Source organism: Ambystoma mexicanum, chromosome 9, assembly GCF_040938575.1.
Source record: "Ambystoma mexicanum isolate Mex_15411 chromosome 9, UKY_AmexF1_1, whole genome shotgun sequence".
Taxonomy (NCBI): Eukaryota; Metazoa; Chordata; class Amphibia; order Caudata; family Ambystomatidae; genus Ambystoma; species Ambystoma mexicanum.
In genome coordinates this window covers 338,006,750-338,021,650 of record NC_090931.1, presented here as the reverse complement: position 1 = coordinate 338,021,650, position 14,901 = coordinate 338,006,750, and the positions used below count along the sequence as shown (strand labels likewise).

At 44.6% G+C, this 14,901-nt stretch overlaps 1 protein-coding gene across 1 annotated transcript in view; it reads right to left on the bottom strand.

Annotated features, from left to right (window-relative positions):
- LOC138487325 (uncharacterized) overlaps positions 1 to 14,901 on the bottom strand; it is a 2,513,852-nt gene that overhangs the window by 1,732,444 nt on the left and 766,507 nt on the right. Inside the window, exons 29-30 of the mRNA XM_069613924.1 lie at positions 10,200 to 10,353; positions 1,439 to 1,590 (exon numbers count right to left, since the gene is read on the bottom strand). Coding sequence (XP_069470025.1) covers positions 1,439 to 1,590; positions 10,200 to 10,353 — 306 coding nt within the window. The remainder of the gene's footprint in view (positions 1 to 1,438; positions 1,591 to 10,199; positions 10,354 to 14,901) is intronic.

Genomic DNA, 14,901 nt, shown 5'->3' with positions numbered 1-14,901 from the left:
CTGGTGGTCTTGCTGTCCCATTGCTGCCTGTCTGCTTGCTTGCGCTTGCAGCCTTTGATGGCATTGTTCAACTGTCTCTGTTTTTAAAATTAATTTCCCCGGATTACTTGTAGTAATGTTTGGCAAATTTGTAGCTTTCATTATGGTTGTTTGTTAAGCAAAATAGATGTGGTTGCTCATTAAGCAAATTAAGCATACATTGGGCCTCATTACGAGTTCGGCGGTAGCCATGCTGCTATTGGCGGCATGGCTGCCGCCGAAATCGTGTCCGGGTCCTCGGAATGAGGACTTACCAGGCCATTCTGAGTACGGAAGGCCCGGTAATTCCTCCCTCCAAGGACCCGGACACGGTCCTTCCCCATTCCCATTTCAGCCCCCATAGGGCTGAATGGGAATGGGAGAGGGAGCAAACAACGGGCCATTACGAGATGGCCCGTTGTTTGCTCCCAAATCCCCTCGCGGGACCCGATCTGCACGTCTGGTAAAACCAGACGTGCAGAACAGGTCCCGCGAGGGGAACTCGTAATCGGGCGGTACGGGGTTGACGGCACCGGCACCTTTACCGGTGCAGTTAACCCCGTACCGCCCGACTCGTAATGAGGGCCATTCTAATGTAATCCACCGGGGGCACCATCTCAGCAACTTTAAATTGAGCAAAATCATCTGAAAAGTTGTATTAATTTTCCCGGATTACTTGTAAAAATGTTTGCGACTTTTTAGCTTTTATTGCGGTTGTTTGCTAAGCCAATTTTGATCCTTTTCTATGGTCATTTGTTAAGAAAAATAGCGATGGTTGTTTTTTTAATGCAAAATAAGCAACAGTTCAAAATTAATCCACCACTGCAGTCACCTCAGCAACTTAAAATTGTGCAAAATAAGTATTTGTTTTAATCTTTTCCACCAATGGCGCCACTTCAGCAAATATCAAGCACGCCATTAGATTTCTCGTGAAAATGTACCCTTGTTAGATCTCTTTGGAGCCTTCTAGATAGTTCCCCCTTCATTTGTATAGCGGACAAACAGACACACATTCAAAAATATATGTAAGATTTCTGCCTACTACAAAACAGTGGCATACACAGAAAAAGTATGCCATCTATGCTTGCCTAAGGTTAATTTTGACATCACTGTACCTAAACAGCCAATGGAAATGTGGGCACCTGTCATGGATCCATATCGCCAGCATGTATTGGCACTCTGGATTTACAAGAAACATTCAGTGCACTGGGTATATGTATCAGAGCTGCAGACCGTTCATTAAGACATAATTCAGTGTGTAAAGGTGAACATAAAAAGATGTGCAGTCAATGTTCACTGCAACTGGCTTTCAGGTTAAACTTTTTGCTGATGCTCTTTTTCCTGGAATGAAACGCAAAGCCTTTGTTGCCAGGGGCACCGACTTTAACACAGATGTAGCTGTAATGCTTGGCTGACTTACTTCATTGAGTCCCTTGGCTGAAATGACTCTGCAGTGGGGCCTTAGGTCAAATATCTTGCTCAGCCAGACCTCTTCACAGTTCTTCAAGGCACTTTCAATGGTCACATCTCGCACTGCTCGCTGAACGATGGATTTCACATGACCCGTGTGCCCTGCAATGTTAGAATGCAAGATTAACGCGGGTAGAAAATAACCACTCAGCCTGCAATGCCACTTTGCCAAGTAGCAATCACTGTTGAATCAGCATTCATTATTTTCGCTGGCGTTATGGAACTACTGCTGGTGGTAAATATCGCTGGTGGAAATTACCACCATGACAATTACTGCCAGAATTAAAAATACCACAACAGAGAACAATTTCTGTAGTTTCCAAAGCCCCCAGTAATATTATCAGCAATGCAAATGCACCACCAGCAGTCAGTCAGCAGTAAAATATCATAAGCATATGCACAGTTCCAATTAAGGAATAGGACTCCTGCAACAACAAAAAAAAGAAACTAATACTTCTCCATGATTACCTGAGTGTTAAGTGTCGACACATTGCATGCAATTATCATTGGTGAAGATGCATACAGTTAAGACACTTTTTTTTAGACCAGCCCAGATCATATTTTAGTTGGTATCTTTCGCGAATTTAAGACAATTGATCACGACTTGGGCGTTACCGCCGGCGGTAATAGCCCTACTGCCGAACTCCCCGGCGCTAATAGCGCCGGATCACGAGTTCGGCGGAAAAATAATTCCCCATTCCCCATTGAGCCCATTCGGGATTGCCCCTAAGAGCTGGGGCGAAATCCGCCGAAGTCCTGATTTGGCGGACCCTTAAATCCGGCGGTATTAGCGCTATCGTCAGATTTAAGAGTTACCGCCAAAGTCGTGATCAGGCCGAGTGTATTTCCTATGATGGAAGTTGCTATTTCTATTTCTATTTAGAACAAGGCAGACGGGCCTAAGACCTTGAGGTTTCTCAGCGCTCAACCAACTGAAAGTATAAAGAGGAATTGAGAATCAGCGATCTATGAATCCCAGTCGAACAGTAGGGTTTACAGCCTCTGTCCGTGAATCGTACAGCCAGACCAGAAAGATCCATGAACATAATAAGCTATTTTTTGAAGAACATGGGAAGCTGTAATAAAAAGAGTTCTGCTCTTAGATTGGTTCAGGGCCAGCCAATTTGCTGACATCGAACTCGCAGTGGACTGACACGTGGATTGGATAAAAACAGCACTGTTATTGTAAGAACTGGGCAGCTGGAAAATCATCTGGGTGTCAGCATAATTCTGAAAGGTGATTCGCAGATAATTAACAGAGCATGCAATGACCTTTACATATATATTGAAAAGCAGGGGCGTTACACATGAACCCTGAGGTATTACACAGGTCAAAACCTCAAGGCCATACATATAGTCGTTTGCTTTTAATTAATTAATTCATCTTTTATAACGCATTTATTAATGTGGGAGACCAGTCTCTAAGCCAGGCCCACGATTCGAACTTGTGTTGCTCTGCGGTGCCCCTGAGCAATCCTCCGATCCTTTGGGATTCTGTTCTCGAGAAAAGAATTAAACCAGCCCACTGACTCTTCTGATGCGGGGCCTGACACCTTTAAATGATTCAATAGAATATTATGATCCAGGGAGCCAAATGCTTCAGATTCTTCTAAAAGCATCAACATGCCCATATCCCCTTCATGTAAGGTTTAGAAAAATGTATCTTTGACATCTTAGAGGGCTATTTTAGGTCTTCTATACAGCCGAAACCCAGACTGCCTATCCCCCAGAATCCATGAGTCTCCCGGTGATCCTGGAGCTACATTTTTGCAGCATTGGCCATTACTTTTAGTAGAAACTGTAAATCCACCAAAACCGACAGTGATTTTACCACCAGTGGTGGTTATTTCAGTACAGAAGTATTGAACTTTTTTTAATTTGGCAGTATCATACAACTTGCGGCATTTACCAATTTTAACTGGCGGTAATCCTGCCATACTTGTAAAAATGAGCCAACTCGTATCCTGGTGAACACTGCTTGCCCATTTCAATGACTTTATCATACATAAAAGGACTTTATTAGCCTGTAAGGACCGAGAAGGGTAAGCTGGCATCAGCTTTTGTTAAGTGTACGTCTGTAACCACAGCGTCATTTGAACACGTTATATTGTAGGTTGTGACATGTTTCTTTCTAATTTGTCCCCATGGCAATCTAAGACAATGTAAGGCCCATGTTACATAAAGGCGCGACTGGGGCAAATTGTCATTGAAACGCTGCATCCAGACGTTAATTACCGGAAGACCTCATTATAGGATTACCGCATTAATGGAATCAGTGGGTGAAGATCTTTAGAAATACCACATGTAGTATTTCTGAAAACACATCGCCATTCTTGTTTTGAGGATGGTAACTGGTCTTGCACAGTAGCATATCATACTGTTACTTTCTTTGTTATGCATAGAAGGTTAATACTTACCCTTCTCTGCAATGCTTTGCAGGTGGTGAGATGGTGGCCGTAGCTCCTCTAGGGGGTCTACATGTAGACATGTGCTTCCATACACTACGTGAAAAAATATTTTCTAAATCCTCAGGGGCATGTTTACAATGTGTTCCTCTATCTATTGAGTGAAGATAAGAGTGTGAGTGAAATTGATGAGGCGTTATTCATATGGAATGCTGCATGCAGAAAATAGCTCACTGGCCATAAATTGGAATGTGGTAAAAATGGGAAGTATCCAGCATATACTTATGATTTAGAACAGCTGTTATCCATAAAGAGATGTGTTAATGATATGATATGATATAATATGGCATTTGTAACGCGCCTATACACAAGTGTTTCAAGGCGCGACGAGGCAGGGAGGGGGGAACAAGGGGAAGACAGACAACGATCCTACTTGGCCAGGTGTCATTCAGACCGCGCAAGTGCAGGGGTAGGGGGAAGGGAAAACGTGCAAGGGGAAGGGGGAGGGGGGGGAGTGCAGTACAAATAAGTAGAATAGAAATAAAATAATAAATAAATAGGGCCAGCTGGTGGCAAGTGCAAGGTAAGTGCAGACAAGTGCTGGGGGGTGGGGTGGGGGGCTGTAGTGATACAGAGACAGTCCCGCAGTGCAGGCGTTGCCAGGGAGGCAGTGCAAGTGAAGAGTGACTGAGCCCAGGACCGAGGTCGGTGAGAGTGGCCCAGTTGCAGAATCAGTGCAGTTTTGGTGAAGAATTTAGCAGGGGAGAGGGAGAGAGAAAGCAGAAGTGAAGAGGAAGGTTTTGAGGTGCTTCAGGAACCGGAGATGGTTCTCCTCAAGTTTCAGGGAGGCAGGAAGGCTGTTCCGGAGGGAGGCCCCTGCCGCGGAGAGAGATCTACCCCCAGCTCGTTGCTTCGAGAAGCGGCTGACCCTGAGGGAGTTGGAGACGGATGAGCGTAGGGCTCGGGAAGGAAGATATTTAGGAAGAGAGAGTTGAAGGTATTTAGGCCCCAGGCCCCAGAAGGCCTTGTGGACAATGCAGAGGGTTTTGAACTTAATCCTCGCAGCCACTGGGAGACAGTGTAGAGATTTCAGTCCTGGAGAGATACGGTCCCTGGGCTTGAGGCCAAGGACAAGTCTCGCAGTTCTGTTCTGGATGAGTTGCAGAGGGCGGAGAGTGGAGGCAGGCAGATTAAGATAGAGTCTGTTAGTGTAGTCCAGCTTCGAGAGAAGCAGGGCTCGGGAGACAGTGAGCTTCTGGGGGAAGGAGAGGAAGGGAAGAATACCTCTGAGGAGGTGCAGCTGGTAATGTGACTTCTTAAAGACGTCAGATATATGAGGAGAGAAGGAGAGTGTGGAGTCGAAGATGACCCCGAGGTTTTTGGCCTTGCAGTTAGGAGCAGGAAGAGGGCCAAGAGAGGCCGGCCAGAGAGCTGCAGGGAAGGAGGGAGTGGGTGTGCCGATGAGTAGGATCTCAGTCTTACTAGCATTAAGGCAGAGGTCATTGGCAGCACACCATTCCTGGATAGCAGACAGACAGTCAGAGATGAGGGAGGGAGAGGAGGAGGCCGAGGGTAGCCTGAAAATGAGCTGGGTATCGTCCGCATAGCACTGAAAGTTGGGGCAGAGCGGTGATGCGGTGGCCAAGGAGTGCCAGATACTGGTTGAACAGCCAGGGAGAGAGATTAGACCCCTGGGGAACGCCACATGTGGAGAAAAAGATGTCAGAGAGGAAGGACCCAAGTTGGACCTGGGAGGGTCGATTGGAAAGGAAAGAGGTCAGCCACGCCAGAGCCTGACCAGTGATACCCAGGTTATCACGGAGACGGTTGAGCAGGATGGCATGGTTGACAGTGTCAAAGGCAGAAGAGAGATCAAGCAGAATGAGAACACACGGAGTGTTGGAGTCGAGGTTCAAGAGCAGGTCCTCACGGATGTTCAGGAGAGCAGTTTCCGTGCGCTTCTGGCCGCTCTGAAGCTAGATTGATGGTCATGGAGACTATCAACAGTTTCAGCATGGAGGTTAAGCTGGGAAATGGCCAGTTTCTCCAGGAGCTTGCCCAGGAAGGGAGTGATGGTGATTGGGCGATAGTTAGCCGGACAGGAGGGGTCAGCAGAGGGTTTCTTAAGCAGAGGGTGCACAAGGGAGTGCTTGAGGGGGGATGGGGAGACTCCAGAGGCGAAGGAGTGGTTGCAAAAGTCAGCCAGGGCAGGAGCCAGGGAGTCGATGTGGTCCTTGATAGTTTTGGAGGAACCTGGTGAATCTGTTTAGACGAGACTTTCATAGATCGGACTTGTCTGGAAACCTCTTCAGCAGAAAAAAGGGGAAAGGCAGAGAAGGAGGGAGGAGGGGTGGCTGCAGAAGGGCCAGAGGAAGAGCAGGGAAGAGAGGGGGGGAGGTGATAGGAGGAGAGTGAGGACAGGATGTCCTGAGTTTTAGAGATGAAGTGGGAGGCCAGTGCAGTGCAGAGGGCCTGGGAGGGGACAGGAGAGGTAGAGACTGCAGCAGGGTTGGCAAGCTCCTTGCAGATTTTAAAGAGTTCAGCCGAGTTGTTAGATGCCGCAGAGATGCGGGCTTGGATAAGGGCTCTCTTCTTGGTGAAAACAGAGAGACGGTATTGCCTTTGGAGCAGGCGGCAGGCCAGTTTGAACATGAAGCACGCCATTTCCTCTCTGCCACCCTGCACTTGCGTTTTAGGGTGACGAGATCCAAATCATACCAGGAGTTACATTTGGCTTTGGGCTTCAGGCGGATTTTCATGACAGGGGCAAGGATATCAAGAGTATCAGATATAGCAGAGTGGAGCAAGGAGAGGGCTGTGTCAGGGTGGGAGTCAGCCGAAGGGGGAGGAGGGGCGAGAAGGTGGCAGCGAAAGCCGCAACTGACACGCGCTTCATGGGTCGGATGACCGAGAAGGTGGGTGGCAATGTAGCGTGTATTAAGAGCGTGTATTGCTCAACGAGCCTCGGATTCTTTCTTCCATATTTATTTTGCCTACCATTAGTTCCAATATAAACCTATAAACTGCATACAGTTGGCAGTTAAAATGACAAATATGGCTGGGCGAATCCGGGGAAGTTGTAGTGTGTTTCAATTTTAGTGCTTCTTCATAGGGGTTCTGTGATGGATTGACAAATGAAAACATGAGAAGTAAGAATTTGAGTTCACCATATTTATAATGAGATGCACATTGGTTAATGATATTGCTCAGTTTCTTCGGATTATATTAGCCTATTCTCCATTGCTAAGAAGAATCAGTTTCATCCGTCTTCGAGGTTCACGTCAGTCTCTTCTCTTCAAGGAGACATTTATTTCATCAGTCTCTAAGGCTTAGGTCAGTCTCTTTTCTCTTTCTAAGCACAATCTCTTTGATCAGTTACTATGGTTACACCAGCCTCTTCCTCCTGAAAGTGGGCACTCTTATTAGTCTATGAGGCTTACATCACATTCTCTTCCCTTCTAGAAGTAATATAATTTATCAATCTAATTCATCAAATTAATGAATCAGTATCTGACGCTTAAAACAGCATCTTCTCCCTTTCTAGGTGGAATCTATTGTATCAATCTCTGAAGCATTTGTCCTCCTCGTCTTCCTACATAGGAGGAATAAGATTCACCAGTCTGTGAGGCTTGAATCAGACTCTTTCTTCCTAAGAGCAATCTCATTAATTAGTCTCCGAGGCTTACATTCGTCTCTTCTCCCATAGTGGGAGAAATCTGTTTCATCAGCCTCTGAGTTTTACCTCATCCTCTTCTGTCTCCTTCTGCAGAAATCGGTGTCATCATTCTTTGAGGCTTATGCCAGCTTCTGATTCTTTACAGGGAGACATCTTTTTCATCAGACTCTGAGATTTATGTCAGCCTCTTTTCCCGTTATAAAAGGAGACATTTTTGCATTGTATGAGGCTTATATCACCGCTTATCCCCTTGAAGGAGGAAGCTGTTTCATTAATGACTGAGGTATAAGACAGACACTGCTCCCCTTCAAGGTGGGGTCTGTACCCTCAGCGTCTGAGGCTTATATTACCCTCTTCTACCCCTTCTAAGACGAATCTGATTCACCAGTCTTGGAGGCTGACACCTGCCTCTTCTTTCATCCTGGGAATTAATCTGATACAACATACTCTGGGGTCTACGTAATTGTCTTTTGGGTGTAGGTTGGATGTGAAACGCCCATGGTTTTATAGACTTCATTGGCTCTGCCAGGATGTTGGTGTAGGTGTGAGATTCTAATAGTTTCAATGACTTCTTGAACTCTCTCAGGATGTTAGTATATGTCTGAGACCCAAACCGAGGCAATGGTTTGTTCTGCTCTCTAAGGGTGTCAGGGTTGTCGGAGAGAGCCAGATCTGTGAAGGCTTCCTCAAATCCCCCAGGATGTTGTGGTAGAGGTGAGTTTCCAGCAGCCTGTGTGTTTCTCAGATGTTTGCAAGGGTCATGCAACCTTCTTCACCAGCAATTTTAATTTCCTTGCCATTAAGGTTACATGTAAAATTACTTTTCAGTCTCCAAACTTGCCTTACTGAATCTAGCTGGCTTTATATAGCCAGGGCCCTCCTCTCTCCTTTCCCATCCTCTTAGTTCATTGGGCGTTTTCTACCCTGCCTGTATCCTATCTCGCCCTAGGGTCTTGGAGCATTAAGCTCTCCCTACTGTGCTCTTGGACTTCTAGGTAGTTGTCACAAGCTTAGGAAGCGACAGGAAAGGATAAAAACCATGTTAACCATTTTGTATTTTACTTCGCCCACAACAGCAGCATGCATGGTCCTATCTCTTTGCCCACCTTGTAACATGTGCCGTGCTTCAGCAAGAGACACCAGCTCTTCTCGTGAGACAACAGCTTGAGCGTTCCCTTCACGAGATTCAGGTGAGCCTGTGCCCTGGTATTACACCGCTATATATATATTGTGACAGCCAAGTCCTGAAAGTGTGTTCACAGCATGCATGCACAAGTCATTCATCAGTGTTTCACCACAGTGACCTTTTGGGTAAAGCAGAGACCCTTGAAGCAGCTAACATTCTGCCTATTGCATTTTACAACTGGAGATGGCAAAGTGAAGGTTTTAGAAACCCATGGTGGAAAATAGTTCTGCAGTGAAATTGGCAGTGGATGGTAGCTTCCATTACTACCAGCTTTTTCTGGGCTTAACGAAAAGATAGACTATGTATAAGCGGAGGTAGTGGCTGTGCTAAGCATAGATCTGGTTTGGCATCAAGATTCATCTTTGGGCAGAGCACTGCTGCTAGGCTCTTGGCCTTCTTGCTGAGGTTCATAGGCTGGCTTTGTCTGCGTAGATCTATCATTTACAGCTATGCTGACGTCTGTTTGTCTGTACATTTATGAAGACTGGACTGCAGGTAAACACACGTGCCAGGGGGAAATGGAGGAGGCCCTGCTAACACCATGAATGTATTCCAGCTCACAACCCATCTCCCATGATTTTTAGAAAACGTGTCAGGTTAACTGAAGTTAAATAGTTCGATACTGCTGTTGATCCAGGCCATTCACAAGAGAAGCTACTTTAATATTTAGAGGTTACGTGAGATGTGTTCCTCCATTCCAAGGACAAGAGAGCAGTTGTAGTATGAGCCTTAGAAACTGGTAGCCTGGACTACTGTAAGGCACTCCTGAGGAGTACTTAATTAAACGAATTAGCAGCTTTCAGGTGTCTCAACAAGGACTGTTTTCTGGGTGTAGGAAAAGTGATCATATTCAAGCTGTTAGTAGGAACCTGGTATGGCTTCCAGTAGAGAATTCAGCTTAAAACTGTATTTGATTCTTCAAACGTATCCATGTGGATGATTTTTGCCTACTTTGAGGCTAGCACCATAATGTATATCCTAGTATGGAATCTTTGGTCTATGCAGGATCACAGACTATTCATTTCGATGGCTGTCTGAGTAGAGGAGATAGAAGTTTTTATGTTTTGAGACCTAGGTTTTCAGATAAATGATCAAATTGTATTCATGACAGCACAGGGTTTTCTAGTTTTGGGTCCCTATTGAAGCAGCATCCTTTCTGGTAGGTGTTAAGTATGGATTACAATAAAGATAAATCAGTAACTAGTGATTTCACAAAGATGATATTGACATCTCCAACTGACTCAGTGACTGAGAGAAAAAATAAAAAGAATTACGTGGAACCAAATATTGCCTATTCCACATACTTTGCTGTTAACCTTCAACGTCCACAACTCTTAACATGTGTTGCACCTTGCTTCCACCTACCCAGTCATGTGCTAGGGCCACAGTTCCACTACGTTTTTGGGAACACCTCTACCACTGGGAACACATGTTTAACACTTACTTTGTAAACCCAATGCAAGCAGATCCCCAAGTGTCATAGATCTCAAGCTCTCTGCAGTGACACGCAGCACTCCTCCAGTTTGGCGCACCAGTTGCTTCCAATGTCTGGTCCTCATCGCAGGATTACTTAGGTCTTCAATCAATGGCAAAGTTAACTAAAATAAAAGAGAGAAACACTACCATTACTTGTTGTGAAATATGCTGTCCTTCTTCATCAGTTGTACTAACCAGCTGGCACCATAAAGAAAACAGTAAATGGTTTTGCAGGTTAATAGAAAGAAAATACTGAAAACAGCAAGTTAAAATTTTGAAAATAACCTATACAGCAAAAGTCATTCAGCTGCATAGCAATGTTCGTGTTTCCAAAGTCATAACAATGGTAAACGTAATCATCATCTGCTTTTTGTCTGGCCCAGCAATGTATCCAGGAAAATGTGCAGTTCACTCATAAAATATGGCATAGCTCTCAAACTTTGGCTGATCAATTAAGGATCCCAAACAGGGACGTCATTTGGGGGTCACCAGGGATCGCAACTGCGACCCCTGAGGACTCCCTTGCTATCTCTGTGGTCTCCCTAGCGACTTCTAAAAAACTATGTATATATATATTTTTTTAATGTTTTAATGTAAGCTCCTGGGCTGGCTGTGGCCAGTGCCATGTGGCTCGTTGTTTCTGGAGCGGCTGGCTTTCTTGTTCAGGCCTCTTAAAAAACGGGGTTGCACTAGTGTTACACTTTGAGTAGTGACCCTAAATAATAATGAATAGGAATAATACATCATTTGTCTTTTTGGAATTCTATACAATAATTGATAGCCTCATTAAAGGATTATTTGAGGCACACTTCAGAGGGAGAGTCCCTGATTTAGTCTGTTCTTAAACACCTCAACTCAGCCTTTCATCCTTATGAGGTCGATAAATGAGTACCAACACTAGTTGGATGATATTGTATGTATATTTGTTCTATATGAAGCTCTTAAGCGTAAGTGCTTTATAATTACACATCATTATCATTTGACTTTGGATGACTTCTTGCATTCACAGAAATGTGCTAATATGGGCTTATACACACTGATATTAATGATACATATGGTGATCCATTCTTGGATGAAATGTATATCACATTATAGTAATATCGTAACCATATTTTTCGCTGTGTACGTAGGAACAAGGCTATGTGATGCCCCTTGTTTTATCAAGGTACGAAAAGGTAGTGTTCATTCTCTTCCCGTGATGTTGCTTTGGGGTCGGGTCAAATGACATCACTTCCTGTGATGTCATCAGCGGTCAAGGGTCGTGTGCTGTCACTTCCACTACCCCTGGCATTTTGGTGAAATGACGTCCCTGATCCCAAATACCACCATGAGTTTCTAGCAGGCTTCAGGATCGGCTCCTCCCAATCCTTTGCATTTTTAAACATATTTAAAGCCATATGGGGAAGGCCAATTTCAAATAGAGTTGCACCACTACTCTCCTGGAGTCTGCTCTCTTGCTCACAGGGCTTGAAATATTTATTAAAAGAAAAACACAAAACTTACTACGTTCTGCTAAAAGGCTACCTATATTAAAATAACATAAATCTGTATTAATACAGTCCTGGCCAAACTCCTTTTTACTGGAATCAATTATGGTACAAGGGATTTGAAAACATAAATCTCTTGGATATGTAGTTGATTCAGATTGGTTTGATGTCATCATATAATGGTGCAATATAAAATTGATCTCAGTATCAACCACATAATATCTAAAGTCAAAATATTGAATTTGTATTAAACACACTGTAATTGTGCACAAATATAACACTTTTTCATTGCATTGGGTTTCTTTGTAAAAAAATAGACTTTTGCATTTGTCCCAAATAGCTTTCTGTGGGGAGAATCAAAGGCAAACAATGACTGCCTGAATTCAAAGTGAGAGGTACTGAAAAGTTGAACTGCTTCTTCAAGTGTGACAGAAGAAATAAAGCAAGTGCATACACTGCGGTGTCCCACAGGGATCTTGTATTGCTCCTACGCTATATAATCTCTTCACAAAGCCTCTTTTTGATAAACTTGATGAACTAGGAATCGCATATACAAATTATGCCGACGATACCCAGGTGCTCCTTCCTTTAACAGGCTCATATCACCAAAACGCTACAGCCCTTAGGCAAATCTACTCCACTATCCAATCGTGGATGGCCACAAACGGCTTATGCCTCAAAGGGGATAAGACTGAGATTCTTATTCTGGGCCAAAAGGCCACACTAGCCAAGTTAGACTGTCTCTACTCAAACTTTAACATCAACAACTGCATCATCCCAGTTCTATCCTCTGTTAAAACTTTAGGGGTCCACATTATCTATGAACAAGCAAGTCAGCGCTATTGTCTCTGCCTCTCCCTTAAGTACTAAATTCATCAACACCATCAAACCCTTCTTAACCAAGGAAAATTGTCTCTCAATAGCCAGAACAACCATAGGCGCAAAGCTTAACTACTGCAGTGCGCTCTTAGCCGGCACCTCCTTAAAAAACCTAAACAGACTCCAAATCACCCAAAAGAACTCACTAAGAGTAGCATTAAGCATTCCAAAAAGAGACCACATCTCACAAGCAAGACAGTCTGCTCACTGGCTCCCAGTCAAAGAACGCATCACATTCAAAATTCTCACTACCACACACAAGTGCATCAAGCGTACAGCTCCGCCCTATCTGTCAGACACACTCTACAAATCCATTTCATCCAGGCCCACCAGAACATGCTACTCCAACCAACTCACTGTACCGCGCATTAACAGGACTAAAGCAGGAGGGATAGGCTTCCCTTATCTAGCCCCAAAACATTGGAGCGCGCTCCCCTCTGCCCTCAGAGCAGAAACGTCTCTCCCTTTAGAAAACAACTTAAAACTGCTCTCTTTAACTAAAAACACTCGATACTTTATGTTTCACAAACTGTCCTATGCAAACTGTACACATTTTCTTTTATTCCTATATGTGTTTTGTATGTGTAACTAAGTTCTGATCACTCTCTGTAACAAGTGCCACGATGCCCCTGGGCTGTTGCGCACTCTACAGATGTGAATAAATAAATAAAATGACATTTTATAATGGACAGTAGCTGATACAAGGCATCTGGACTGTCTCAATGTAAAGTTAGAGGCACCAAAAGAATTTACATTTTCACCAGTCACTTGCTTCCTTGAGAGACAGCACTCAACACATTGTGAAGACGGTTCTACAAATTAAACCATCAGAGGAACAATATGGTGCCTTGGGAACATTTCACATAAAAGAACGTGTCTGAATAACTTTAAGTGGAATTTGTTTTCATTAAAAAAAAGTGTCTATCACAATGGAACTGAACATCCAATTATACCAAAGCCCAAGTGGGCCATTTGAATCAGCAAAGAAATAACCTAGCCTGCCCTTTTGAAATAGTTATGTCAAACAATGCATTAAGACAATGTATTGACCTGTGATTTTCTAAACGAATCTATTATTAGCTTCTAAATGTACCACAGCTTATTGATAGTGGATTGTGTTGTGCAATGCATTTTATCCACATCATGTGATGTAATGTCGAATGTCGACCCCCCCAGTCCCATTTAGCCCCTTCTGTTGCCCCTCAACCCCTTTAACTGCCCCAGGCCTGTTATGCCACTTTTTATGATCCCCCAGTCCAATTGAGCCCCTTTAGCTGCCCTTTAACCCTTTTACCTGCACCCAGACCTGTGTTGCCCCCTTCCTTGACCCACCAGTACAATTCAGCCCCTTTTGTTGCCCTTAACCATTTTAACTGCCCCCAGACCCGTTTTGACTATTTACATGACCTCAGTCCCATTTAGCCCCCTTTGTTGCCCCTCAACCCCTTTAACTGCCCCATGCATGTTTGCCCCTTTTCCTGATCCCCCAGTCCCTTTAGCCCCTTTTGCTCATCCTCACTCCTTTAGCCCGTTTTAACGCCCCAGACCCATTTAGCCCCTTTTCTTGTCCCAGTCCCTTTTAGCTCCTATTCTTTCCATGGCCCCTGTTCTTGCCCTCTTTAGACCCTTTTCTTGCCCCAGTACCTTTTAGCTCCTATTCTTTCCACGGCCCCTGTTCTTGCCCTCTTTAGACCCTTTTCTTGCCCCAGTACCTTTTAGCTCCTATTCTTTCCATGGCCCCTGTTCATGCCCTCTTTGGACCCTTTTCTTGTCCCAGTCCCTTTTAGCTCCTATTCTTTCCATGGCCCCTGTTCTTGCCCTCTTTAGACCCTTTTCTTGCCCCAGTACCTTTTAGCTCCTATTCTTTCCACGGCCCCTGTTCTTGCCCTCTTTAGACCCTTTTCTTGCCCCAGAACCTTTTAGCTCCTATTCTTTCCATGGCCCCTGTTCTTGCCCTCTTTGGACCCTTATCTTGCCCCAGTCAGTTTTAGCCCTTGCTGTTAACTCCCCAACCCCTTTTGCTCATTTGCTTGCCCCACCCCCTTTTCTTGGACCCCAACCAGGCCCCTCCCCTGTTCGCATGGCCATTTCCCAGTCTAGGCTCGTGCTTGACCCCCAGGCTTGGCCCTGCACATAAATTCCCTGGCTCCCCCAGCTCTATGTATAGATTATACAAAAAGCATACATGATGAATCCCTTGTGCATGAGTGTAACTTACAGGTATGAAATGTATGTATGAATACATACAGTAAGCACTTACATGTTTCTCCCCAGGGAAGGCCCGCTTATGCCGATCTGGATGTG